The sequence below is a fragment of the Suncus etruscus genome, chromosome 2 (genome assembly GCF_024139225.1).
Source record: "Suncus etruscus isolate mSunEtr1 chromosome 2, mSunEtr1.pri.cur, whole genome shotgun sequence".
NCBI classification, from domain to species: Eukaryota; Metazoa; Chordata; class Mammalia; order Eulipotyphla; family Soricidae; genus Suncus; species Suncus etruscus.
Genome location: NC_064849.1, coordinates 53,085,608 through 53,099,510, shown reverse-complemented (window position 1 = coordinate 53,099,510; position 13,903 = coordinate 53,085,608). Strand labels below are relative to the sequence as shown.

At 36.2% G+C, this 13,903-nt stretch overlaps 1 protein-coding gene across 3 annotated transcripts in view; it reads right to left on the bottom strand.

Moving 5' to 3' along the window:
• RALGAPA1 (Ral GTPase activating protein catalytic subunit alpha 1) overlaps nt 1–13,903 on the bottom strand; it is a 225,256-nt gene that overhangs the window by 117,404 nt on the left and 93,949 nt on the right. For 2 of the 3 annotated variants that reach the window (XM_049766571.1, XM_049766572.1), the window contains 5 exons: nt 11,870–12,037; nt 8,645–8,769; nt 6,649–6,865; nt 5,426–5,602; nt 553–705 (listed from right to left, as the gene is read on the bottom strand). In XM_049766571.1, coding sequence (XP_049622528.1) covers nt 553–705; nt 5,426–5,602; nt 6,649–6,865; nt 8,645–8,769; nt 11,870–12,037 — 840 coding nt within the window. Of the gene's footprint in view, nt 1–552; nt 706–5,425; nt 5,603–6,648; nt 6,866–8,644; nt 8,770–10,483; nt 12,038–13,903 lie in introns of all 3 variants that reach the window. The other variant, XM_049766570.1, reaches the window with a different exon arrangement.

Sequence of the window (13,903 nt, the reverse complement as noted above, 5' to 3'; positions counted from 1 at the left end):
TGCTACAGGACTTTCCAAAAGATTAAATACCACAATCTATCATATATCTTTTTATCTATCAAAAAATACCTAATGATAACTATAAATCCTGGACACTAGAGTACAAAACGAGAGCACCAGTGTGGAGGATGCTGGGGAGCAAATTGGCTGGAGGTAGCTCAGGGGAATGGCTGAGGGTCATGGACACTCTGAGGGTAGTGAGGTGAGGTGATTGTGACATCAAGACAACAAATGTCAACATTACTGCAAATAATCTAAACTATTATAACAGTTTAAAAAATAATTAAAATGAATTAATATAAAAATACATAATTAAACCTAAAATGCCTTATCTTTTTGTGGGGGAACTGCACCCTCAGTGCTCCAGATTTACTCATACTTCTGTGTTCAGAGATCACTACTGGTGACCTTGGGGAACCAGATGGAGTACCATGAAAGGAACCAGGTCTACTGTGTGCAAGGCAAGTGACCTATCTGCTCTAGCATTACTAATGATCTTCCGATGTTAACATCCTGAAAGAAAAGATGGTGAACTTCAATTCCAAATATTACCTAGGTCATCTGGTGTCTGAAGAACAGAGTGGTGGAGCTTCTCATCCAGCTGTAGGTCTCTTTGTTCCATGTGATCTACATTTAGTGTGGAAGGAGATGGTGTTTGTGATCTGGATCCCAGAGCAGAATGGACTGGAGATGTACTTTCTGAACCTGTAAACACAAGTTCATGCTATTACTATATACATACTTTTCCAAAGATGCAATGAATGCTTACAATACCAATAAAAAGATAAATTAAAACCTTTTATATACCAGGTTATAAACTGGACATGGCAACAAGTTGACAAAATTGTAGAACACGTGGCTATCGGGGTACTATGGTGAAATCAGAATTAACGTAACAGTTGACAGGAGCCATTAGTGACAAGAATGCCTAAATTCATTAATAGTCCTAGTGATAGAGAAACTCTGGCACCCACTGCTACACTATATCACTTAATCCAGGTTTGCAGAATTGCAGCTCTGCCAGTATCTGCCACTGGTATTCTGGATTCTACTGGGATATTCAAACTCCCATTAGATCTCATTAGAAATCTCCCATTAGAATAAGAGTCTTCAAAATTTCCAGCCCAGACTTATTTCCAAACGATTCATCATAAAGCAGCAGAAAAATCTAAAAAAAAAAATCTTTTGATCATGTCACTGATTCATTTTATGTCTTGTTGGGCTAAATATAAGCTCAACCCTCTTAATGTGGTATTCTTCTCTTTCTGAAACTTTCTTACTACCCATGGTACTTTCAAGTTTAGACACAGAAAGAAAAGTATTGACATTAATAAAAATATATCGTATCTCGGAACTTTTTCCCATGTTTATTTTTGCATGAAACCCTAATCATATTCCTATTTGACTTCAGTTTAATTCCATTTATTTCTTACATGGCAGTTTAGACACTTGTTGCTTAAGAAACCTAATTCTGCCCCTGCCCTGTATGAACAGACTCTATGCTCTTATACCTCCAATTACTGTATGTCACATTAACTAAACAACCTGGCTTGTTGCAAATTATCCTCAGCAGAGCTTATATATTCCTTAAGAAAAAAATCATTATTTCCATTGTGATTATGCCATTGTCAGTGCTTAGCACAGTGTCTGGAACCTAAATTATTTGTGGTATAAATTAACTCTTTATTGAACAAGTAGTGGTGATCATAGTATAGTGCTGGTAGTATCACATATGCAAATCAAAAGATTGACTGCATTTCAAGCTTTTTTTTAGCAGAAAATTTCAATATTCTGAATTTCATAATAAAATTCTGCACTCATTTGGTCTTTTATTTAGTTCAACAAAACCAAAGTAAATGAAATACACATTTGTATCATTTTAATTGCACAACTGTGTCTTCCCATGCGATTTATACAAAATTTAGAGCCAGAGTGATAGCACATACATTGTTTGCAGGAGGCCCAGGTTCAATCCCTAATGTCCCACAATCCTCCAAATACTACCAAGAACTTCAAGCACTGAACTATGAGTAATTCCTGAGCACCACCAGGTGTGTTCTCTCCAAAGAATGTATATAGAGAGCTAAGAACACCTTACTAATGATGGTCAGTACTCCATCTAAATTCAATTATAAAATACTGTAGGGGATCTATTATACTTCAATTGAGACTTGGTATACATTTAAGACATAAAAATTATTTAAAAGACTGAAAAGAAGAATTCTATAATCTAGAAGAAACAAAATGGTTGAAATATCATGAAAATTTCATCAATTATTAATAACTACGTTTATAATAAGATTTTAGTCTTTTATTCAAATGCTTGGCAGTAACAAATCTATTTTCCTAACTCTACTGTATTTTCTTCAATCAGCCATAAATATCTGATTAACAGGGCCAGAGAAAAATATACTACTATAAAGCACATGTCTTACATGTGCTAACTGTAATACTATAAAGCACATGTCTTACATAGGGTCATAGTTCAATCTCTGACATCGTACTGTATGGTTCCTGGGCATTATCAGGTGCAAACTGCTGGGTTGGCTCAGCCCTACAAAACCTGAGCAGCACCACATCCTTGGACCTCTGCACTGACCTGCTGACCCAGTTAGCCAAGAACCAAGGGGAAAGGTGCTGGGTCTCCTGAGCACTAACTGGAAGATTCATATCTTCAGTAGAAAAAAAAAAGATTCATTTTCAAAAAATAAGGCTTTGAGGGACCAAAGCGGAGCAGTAACATAGTGGTAGGGCGTTTGCTTTGCACGCGTCTGACCTAGGACAGACCTGAGTTTGATCCCCTGAGCAACCGATAAAGGGGGAAGGGGCTTTGAGAAATTTATTAAGATAGGTTAAAGTTATTCCTTTCAGTTTTATTAAAAGCAATATATACAAATAACTAAAATGGACTTTTTAAAAAAATAATTTAAGTAATAAAGTATAGCTAGTATTTATGCTTTGAAATGAGGCTATCTTTGGTTCTTACTATCATTATATTTTGTAGTTTCTAAATATATTATAGAAAATTAGAATTACTGATACTCCTTTGATAGAATACAATTATTCACTTTTAGTTTGCTCATTTTGGACTTGGTTTTTGGGCTACACAGTATGTTCAGGGCTTACTCCTGGCTCTGTGCTTAAGACAGTTCCTGGTGGGGTCTGGGGACCATATGCAGTGCTGGGGATCAAACAGAAGTCAATATATACTAGGCAACTGCCTAAACCTGTGTACTATCTCTTCAGCCCTACAATTACTGTACTGAACAGTTTGCATGTTGAATATGTGAAGTTTTACTCAGCTGAATTAATGCATCATGAAAGTCTTATATACTAGAAGTTCTCAGAAATTAAATTATCCAAAAATCTTGAGACAAAAAGACCTAAAAATATTTTTCTAGAATTAGCAAACTGTATTTTTTGAAAATTTTATGTGGAACTCTATTTTTGATAAAGGAAAGCATGAAAACAAGTAGTTTCATTTCTCTTGTATACTGCAATCTTTTTAAAAACACAACGGTTTGCTAAGTAATTTTTTTTTACAAAACTAGAATAAACATTTTATGGGAAATCCCTTCAATTCACATAGAGTATATTTAGAAATTCTTCCCATTTCCTCAAAAGAACAGCTCTTCTCCACATTAAGACGACTGTTTATGGTAGATTATCAAGTGAATCTCGTTTACGGTGAAAAAATATTCAGGTATTATATTTTTACTTGGAAATTCAAGTCTTTCAAATCTGAATGATCTCTTTAGATTATCCTAAATTTTAGTTTCAAAGTAGTAAAACTTGTGACAGTAGCTTATAAAGTCAAACATCTATTATTTTATTTGCCCACTTGAAGTTTACAATTACATGCTCTAGCAACTGTGTCCAATTCTATAATTATAAACATGACCTCAGTACAATAATCCATTACATGGAAAGCTTTCCAGTGCCAACTTGCAGCTGATGTCCCCTGCAGACCCTCAGCCCCAAATAATCATCACTGATATGCTTTGTCACCATGGAATTTTCTATGTGTTTAGTAATAAAAGCATGTTCTTGAGTGTGATATAATAACAACAGGAATATCCTTTTAGTGCTGAGATTTATTCCAATAAATACTCAAGAAATGAAAATGTATAATTCTTTTATTTGCTGTTAAACATTTAGGTTGTTTACAATTTATTTATATTTGGGGCCCATCCAGATCTACTTGGGCACCCAAGACTAACAGTAAGTACTCGGCTTGGCACTGCAGTGCTACTGGGTGCCACTGGGGTCACATCTGAGTGTGGTTGGGGACTACAGCCTATACTAACTAGTATTCAGTGGTCATGTTGTACTTGAATCTAACTCAGGACTTTGGTCATGCAAGACAAATGCTTGCCCTTTTATCTTTCTCCATATACCTAATTTATTTAGTTTTTTTTTAAATTAATTTTGTTTTGCTTTTGCTTATTGCTAACTGTTAGCTTTAATATACTCATCTTATAATCATCCCTAGGCATTTACTTCAGACAAGTATATGTGAAAATGAGTGACAGTATTACAATAATAAAAAATGGCCACTGTAAAAAAAAATGCAGATCTGCAGATTAAAGTGAGTGAGACATTTGTCTTGTATGTGGCCAACATGAGTCTGATGGCCAGCACCACACATAGATCCCCCAAACAGCAGCAAATCTGATCCCTGAATACGGAGTCAGGTATGGCCCCTAAATATGATTTTCTGAAAAATAATTATAAAATACAGACTATTTGCATATCAACAGGCTTTCTTTTTTTGGCAGGGAGAGGGAGCCACACCCAGCAGAACTCAGGGGTTTTTCCTGGTTCTGCACCAGAAATCACTCCTGGCAGGATTGGGGGACCATATAGGATGCTAGAGATCAAAATTGGATCCATCCTGGACCAGCAGCATGAAAGGCAAATGAGGGAGCTTCGCTCCAGCCGCCTCAAAAGGCTTTCTGTTTGATTATCTGTTTCCAATTTTTTGCATACCATTCAGGAGTTAATAAGAGAATCCTGACGCTTATTCTTATGAATTTTAAGTCAATAAACTTAGATTAATGACAGTTTTCCTTCTTCCCCTCACTTGTGGTTGTGAAAATGCATAACAGTTAGCTGTGGGGCCTGTCCACACTTGGTTACAGTGAACCAGTGAGTATACACTTGTGAGACCATGGATCTCAATAGCAGTGCCCCAGGGATCATTCCCAGTGATGTGAGACACTACAAGATGAAACCTACCATCTTATGACTTAAATACCTGTAATATAATGCCTACCACAAAATCAGGTTTTGGGTCGATTTTCCAAGTTATTACATAATGATAAGGAAAAAATATCAATATTGAAAATTTCTTAAAATAATATTCTAAACTTTTAATTTGGTGACACAAAACAATATATGAACACATTTCCTTAAGAAACTTTACCAGTAACTGTAGCAACTTCGGCAGAGAAAGCTTGTTGATTTAGACTGCTGGTTTCAGAATCAATATGAAGGGTAGTGAGACTAGCCACTTCTTGTTCTTCGGCACTCTGATAAAAACCGGAACCTGAATCAACATCAGCAGAGGATGCAATCCCAGTATCAGCTCCAAAGCCAAAATCTATAGAAAGAAACGTTTGTCTCAATTACAAAACAAGGTTTACCAAAGGAGGGGCTGGAGCAATAACACAGGGAGTAGGACACAAGCTAGGCTTAAGAATGTTTACCAGACACAGCTACATCAGCATATATACTACTCCCTCAAGTGTATACAATGTTAACATTTTTAAAAAATAAAAATTTCCGTATTCTCATAATTTTACCATTAATAATGATAAAAACATGTAACATCATTATTCTTATCCATATTTCCTGATAATTGGTAACACATTGCTCTCTCAAATATGTCCATTTCTGGTATAGGTATATGCCCTTAAAAAGTAGAAACAATTTTCTCTTGAATCATATTTCCATTCTGATATCAAAGCATTTTATTCATTTATTTGGGAACCACATGTGCTGAAGACTTACTTATCACTTTGTGATAAAGGATCCTTTTTGGCAGAGCTCAGAGGATCATTTGAGGGTCCAGGAATTAAATTCAGTTTGGCTGTGTGCAAAGCAAGCACCCTACCCATTGTATCCTGTCTCCAGCCCCTGTCAGAAAATTTTAAAGCATCTCCCAACTGTACAAATCAGATCCCAAAGTTTTAGCTTTTTCTTCATTTGGAACCCAGGTCTACCAAGAGTAATTCCAACATAGGTAGGATGACACAACAATAATTCATCACAAGATCCATCTTTTATCCCAATATCAAGTTCATCCTAACTTCTTCCACATTTTTGGACTAAGTTTTGCTTTTTAAAAAAAAAAAAAAGACAAACAAAAAACTACAAAGTCCTTCAGACATTTCTGTGTGCAGCCCTGGCACTCCTTCCTCCCTGAGCACCACACCATGATAACGGGTAACCAACAGCACCAGAGAATCTCAGAAGCACAACTGTTTTAAGCCTTCGTATTGAACTGCAGACCCAGTTGTCAAAAGAATCTTAGGGAGGGGCCCCAGTAGCCCCTGAACACAACTTGTCAAATCTCTCCCAAATAAAAATCAGCAAAAAAATAAACAAACAATAAAGTAGACTGCTTAAATAGAAAAAGATACTTGCTGTCAAATTTTCGGCCATCATATTGGAAAGCGCTGAAAGAATCAGAATGGCTATCAGAGCTTATAAGATCACTGCTCCCTGCACTGGCAGGAGAAGTCCATTCGGAGGGAACACCTGGGTCATCAATAGGACGCATCTGGTTCTGCTTGTTTAGAATATCAGGAAGATCTTTGGGAATTTCAAGGCTACCAGGACTACTTCCTCTTCTTGTCATAGTCTAAAAATTAAAAAAATATTTACTTTTAAAGTACTTTTTTTTTAAACCATTTTTATTCTCATTAGGTGTGAAACTTTTTCCCAAGGCAATTATCATAATAAATGCTTATTTAGATTTAAGCCCTGCAGAGAGGAAACACGCAGTAATCAATTACATAATTACAAGGCACTAGTGCCTAAATTCCCATTGTTTGCTTAAAACAGACTGAAAAAAAAAACAAAGGGTGCTTATCCTGAAATGCTTAGGTCTCCAAAGGATACACGGAATGGTTATAAATTAACACCGCAGGGGGAAAAAGGCATTTACAGGGAACAAGAAGAAAATAGAAGACATAGTAAAGGGAATAAAGGATGATGGTAAAGACATCATAATAATCCCACAGATTTTTTTACCCACTCAAGAAAAGCAAACTGAAAATAAAAATGATAATACTAATAATAATGGTAATAATGATAATAACCAGCATGATGGGTATAGTTCAAAAACAAAAATAAAATTTGTCATGGAGCTGGTGAATTTCAGAAAAGAAAAGCTAAAACCCAAATTTCATGCCATTTAAAAAGTATTATTTTCTTAACAATGACACATTCTATGGGACAAAATAGGTTTTATTTTCATTTTGATATAAGCTTGCTACTTAAGATTAAGAGCTTTAAAATTGGGGCTGGAGCAACAGTACAATGAGTAGGGCCCTTGCCTTACATGCAGCCAACCCAGGTTCAATCCTTGCTACTCCATATAGTCCCCCAAGCACTGCCAGAAGTACTTTCTGAGTGAAGAGCCAGAAGCAACTTCTGGGCATCGTTGAGTGTGATACCACCACCAACATCCCCACAAGAAAATAAAAACAAAACAATCTTTAAAACAGATTTCTAAATCAGTATTTCTGCTATCAAATCATGGAGGAAGGCCAGAAATTTATATTGCTATCTTTCCTGCTGAGGATTGACAGTAAGCATCAGGGTAAGCTATGATGAAGGGGAAAAGTGAGGAAGACTAAAAAGGTAGTGGTTTATATCCACAAATCTGAGAAAACGAGCACTGCAATCTTTCACCTTCATCAAAAGTCTTGTAATTGCACGTGGCTAACCCAGTTTTGATCCTCAACATCCCATATGTTCCCCGGAGCACCGCTAGGAATAATTTCTGAGTGCAGAGCCAGTAGTAACCCCTGGCAATGCCAGGTATGACACAAAAAGCAAAATTTATTTTTTAAAAAAGGATATAAACAATGTTTTTCAAAAAGCAATTAAATTTGAGGAAAGGCTATTTTATAATATCCGTATTAATTTTATTATTTTCTCATTGGGGGTCACACTCAGCTATGCTCAGCGATCACTCCTGGAAGAACTTGGGGATCCATCTAGGTCACCAGGAACTGAACTTGCAAGGCAAGTGCCTTATCCACTATACTATCTCTCAGGTTCCTGTTAGTTTTTGTGGTTGTTGTTGTTGGGGATTTTGGAGGGTTTTTTGGATATGGAATCACACCTAGTGATGCTCAAGGTTTATTCCTGACTCTGCACACCGATATCACTCCTGGCAGGCTCAGGGGACTATATGGAATGCTGGAGATCAAACCTAGGTTAGCCATATGCAAGGAAAATGTCCTACCTACTCTGGCCCCAATACCCTATTATTTTTAAATCAAATTTTATTTACTAGTCAGGAACACTGTTCTAATAATACTTTCCACCATGATATGTACAAATATATAGACAATTACATATCTTTCAGTGTCTCTACCTTTCTAAGCCCCAGTAAACAATTAACACTTACTGAGGCATTACCACTTCGAAGTCTTTCTGCAATAAACTCATCCATCAGGTCAGGAACATTAGCACTGCTGCTGCCAATATCACTATTAAGAGGAGGTAGTTTGGGATTCATGTCCTCTTTATTGGCTGAAAATAAACAAATAACTATAGTAAAGAAGACAATTTTATTTTCTAAATCTGAAACAAATAAAACAAGCCCAAACAAAAGACCTCTGCCATGTCAATTATTTGCCAAACATGCAATTACGAATAATTTTTATCCTTTTAGATTTAATTTTAGAATTAGTAAATTGATGTTTATTCTATTTAACTAAGCAGATGTTAGTCAATCTTCAGTTTAACTTTAAACAGCAAGAAAGCTTATAGATAAGCACTAGTTGAAGTCAGGTTAATATTGCCTATAAAGAAATTGGTATATTTATCTAAATTCCTCCCTCTATTCTTCTATGTAGAGCACTTTCATTTATAGTTCCATTTTTCCCCTAAAGAATATTTTCAAGGAATATATTTTTGAATATGCAAATTTCAATGCGTTTAAATGCACAAGTTTAGATAGTTAGAAATGAAAATGTTGTGATTTTTTTTTACCAAATTAACTACAAAATTTAATTTTACTGCTTTAAGAAAAACATTATTTTCATACAGGGTTTTTATTTTAAAAAACCCTTTTAGTTATTCTGATTTCTGTGACTACACTATAATTTATACTAGCTAGAAAGTTTTAAACTTGGAAAGATTATAGAAAATGAGCTGTTCAGTTCACCACTATAGAATTGATTTTTCTGTAATTAAAGTCAGCACATTTGTATTCCTAATGAAGTATAAAGCACTTCAGATTATGAAAAAGTTGGTCAGAAGCTCAATGCAAAATACCATTGTCTTTATTTTACTTGCCAGGCTTTGCTAAGCTGTCAAATACTGCCCTCAAGTGGCATTAATGGCTCAATGCAAGACGCATTATCAAGCATTCTGTTAATCATGCTAACAAAATCATGTTTAAAAACAAAAACAAAAACCTACCTTCCTGCTGAAAGTTAAATTTTTACATCTGCAAAGTCACTTTAAATAATAAAGATGAGTCGGCATAATTTTTGTTTCAGTAATCTGCCCATAGGGAATCCATATTTAAATTATACTTGGCTATCATGAAAACTTTATAAACAACTAAAATCTCATGAGGAAAAAAGTAATTCGTGTTTCAAGAACGTAACTTACATTTTATGTAAAACTAAAGCCTACAGAGTGTTTTTAAGTAACTGTAACAGAATGAAAAGTAAATCTGATTTTAAAAAAATAATTCCTTCATTGATAAGTAAAAAATATCACAGTGCTGGTTGTAGAACTTTATTTCCATTGTGCAATAAGTCAAAATAATTTTCTATCAAAAAAAGTTTTACTTCAAGTAAATTAGCAATATAAATAAATGAACTGTATTCCATCTAGTTGATGTCCTTTTAAATATAAACTATTGGGGGCAGGGGACAAAGTATTTCAACTTTTCAGTACAATAAATTTCAAGGCTCATAAAATACAGAGAAAAATATATGATGTAGGTATCATTTGAAAGATCATTAAAATTTTCCTGTATCTTCCTCTTTTCTATCTTGTTCAGCAGCAAAGAGGTTTAACTGAATGACTTACAATAAGGGAAATTAGTAATTTAAATAAATATTTTATGCTGGGAAAAATACAGCTAGGGAAAAGGCGCATGCAAAACCAAACAGAGAGAAAGCAGTGACCATCCCAAAGCTTTTTGATTGCGTTTAGCTTGCTTCAGTTGCATTAAGCCAAACTGGTGCTGTCTTTCTCCTTTTGCGCTCTGCACACTTTAAGTGCTCACCTGCAGCTTTCCTTCCAAAATAGCCCATTACATGACTGTACAGATCCCTCAGTGGAGCCTCTGGTGGCATTCTGCTCTGCCTCTGTGGGGAAACATTTGCCTTCGGCTTCGAAAGAGCATGTACAACAGTTTTATAAACGCCCCCCAGGGAGCCCTGCTGTAGTCCTGCCTCATGACTTGATGGCCTCAGAGTGCTCCGACTACCTAACTGGTAGCTAGCAATTCTTTCTTTCTGTAACACAGCGGTGGCAATTTCTGCAGATTCCTTAATTGTTTTACTACTTACTGCTGTGGTACTAATTGTATCCAGAGGCCTGTACACACCAGGTTTTACGAGCTCTGCGATATTATTTGAGCAGGTATGGGCGTTGCTGGCGCTACTATTGCTGCTGCTGCTGCTGCTACTACTACTAAAGCCACTGAGCTTTCGAAGTCTCGTCTTCCATGGAGCTTCTTTGTTTTCCAGGGGGTTATAAAACTGAACAGACTCAGTAGATGGCCTAAAAGTAACATGAACACTGTTTCGTTTCTTAGTAGCAATTTTCATGATTTTGGCTCTATGTGTTACTGTCTCAGACAAGCTCCTTTTAGTTGGAGAAAGCTTGCTAGAGTTTGTAACATGAGGCAACCTACGGTTAACAGGTGCTTTTAGTGCACTTTTCTTGGCATGCATAACATGAGGAAGAGTGATCTTTTCATTTAGTTGCACGCCCCTAACCTTTTCAACTAGTGTTATATCTACACAGGCATCTAATTCTGTAGCGGTCTGCCTATAGAGATGTTTCCTCTTTTCTTTATCACAAGAACTACCTGAACTGGGTTCCGATGACAGCTTATCACTGTTCAGTTGCTTTACTTTTTCAGAAGCTTTTGTTCTAAAACTCTCTAACTGATTAGGTGCAACATTACTCATGAAGACAGCTGAGCTTGGTTCTTTCTGAAACTGCATGCTTTCAGGAGTTCCAACAAAATGAGTGATGTTTTCTGATTCACTGTCCTGGTCCATGTATTCTAATTTATCTATGGAGAATCCTTCATCCCTATTTACTGCAATGATCATTTCCTGAGAAACTGCATCTTTACCTATCTCATTATTACTATGACTTTCCTGGTTTTCCTTAAAATATTCTTTCAGGGAGGAAAGAAGATCGTCATCTCCTTCAAGGTCAATGTACTGGATTTGCTCAAAGGCTGAATCTGGAAGTTCTACTGGATCTATTAAATGACAAAGATGGTCATATATGCTATCACCGACTTCCAGAGAAGACTCTCTGCTGTGAGTGTCAGTGATGTGGCTTTCAGTGGATCTAGTGATTGATGAAGCCTCTGTGGAACTCTGCAAACTTGGCGCAGGACGGGATGGACTGTCAAAGACAGGAACTGCACCTTTGGCTCGCTCAACAGTGAATGGTTCCAAGATGTCAGAAGTGCTGCTGCTTCGAGGCAAGGGCTGCTCCTCATTCAAAGCACCAAACACTTCATTTCCAGTATCTTCACTTTGTGAAAAATGTCTGACTCTAGATGGACGAGGAAGTATTTGAGCATCATCAATATCTGCAAAAAAGAAATTCATGTAGAGTAGAAACTATATCAATACTTTAAGGTGCGTTAATTTTAACTGTATCCTGAACATGTTTTTAAAACTATCTGGACATTTTTGTAAGCTCAATGAAAGGAAAGCTACTAAAAATAAAAATGTGTTTTTAAATAATTTATGGGCACAAGCCAACAAATACAGTATATAGTGTCAATAATTAGAAAGCTATCAGAATACATATTTAAATGTTAACATGCATAAAAACAAACAGTGAGGTAATGAAACATTTGGAAGTGCAGTTAAAGATAGAGCTGTGCCAATAAATCAAGCAATTCAAACAATTTTGCTTACCAAAGTGAAATTTAAATTGCAAGCAGAAAACAATGTTAATACAGAAAGCTGATCTCAACATCCCATTCATAACTTTATAGGCTCTCATAGTTCCTATTTCCTTCTTTACCAGGCAAGAGTCATATTTTCCTAAAATCTTGCCTGTTTGATATTATAAATGGCAGTCTCTACTACTTTCTTCCTAAAGCTCTTTTTCAGGAAATTATTCTACTTTTACTTTATTTCATTAGGATATGAAAAATTATCCTATCAAACTAACATTATTAATTTAATTCTTAAACATCATTTAGCCTCCAAAAATAAAACTTTCTCATTGGTCTCTTTCCTTAAACAACTTCTAATTGATAAGAAATGCTATGTCTTTTAATTCTCTTTATAGATTTTTAGAGTCAAAGTGGATACTGCAGATCACCTAATTCAACTCTTTTACTAAAAACTGAGCCCCAAAGAGACAAACAGAGGTCAAAAGAGGTAAAGCCACTTTCTCAAATTTAAAATTAGGAAGTTTTAGGTGTAGTTTAGTATTTCATATCATTGCACTGTTTTCATCATCAGAAGTGTTAAAGTCTGGTAAAGCAGAATATTTATAAAATTGAAAATTATAAGAAGAGCCAGAGCAATGGTGCAGCAGTAGGGCGTTTGCCTTGCACACAGCTGACACAGGATGAACCATGGTTCAATCCCCTAGCATCCCATATGGTCCCCCAAGCCAGGTGAGAATTCTGAGCGCATAGCCAGGAGTAACCCTTGAGTGTCACCAGATGTGGCACAAAATTAAAAAAAAAAATTATAAGATAAAAATACTATACTTTGCTACACACACATATTAGGAATTTTAAATAGAAAAACCAGTGCCTATGAATCCATTATTTCCTTTAAGCTACTTAAAAAGAAAATACTGTATTTAAAAGTCAGAAAAATCTAATGATAAAGAACAGTGTGGGCAGGTGTTAAGGGGGCCAGGGAGAAGGTTCAATGGGCTGAATGTATGCTTTGCTTGTAAGAACCCCAGATCTGATACCTAGCATTTCTTGGATGCAACTCCTGAGCAGCAATGGGAGAAATCCCCCAAGCACTGGCATGGGAATACCCCTGAAAAGGAACCAGGGTGTCAGGTGACCCTCAATAAAACATCAAATATTGGGGCCAAGGAGATAATTCAAGGTTCACTGGAAAATGCATCCTATCAGGCCCCAAGTTTGATTGTGGTACCACCTGTTACTGGGTATAGCTACAGAGTGTGCTGACACTACCAATGAGATTCTGGTTTCTCCCAGTCTGCTGGATCCAAGGAGCAAGTCATCATAGGCCTTAGCAATTGAGCTGTTTGGTCTGATCGACCAGTACTGTGGAAGTGGCCCTGGATCTCCTGAGCACTACCTAGAAGTCCACTCCCTTCCACCCCAAGTCTGGTGTTGCTACCTATTAGATCTGTAATGCAATGATTGTATGACTAAAAAATATTTTTTGGGGGGGACACACCTGGTGGCATTCAAGGGTTACTCCTGGCTCTGCACTCAAAAATCTCCCTG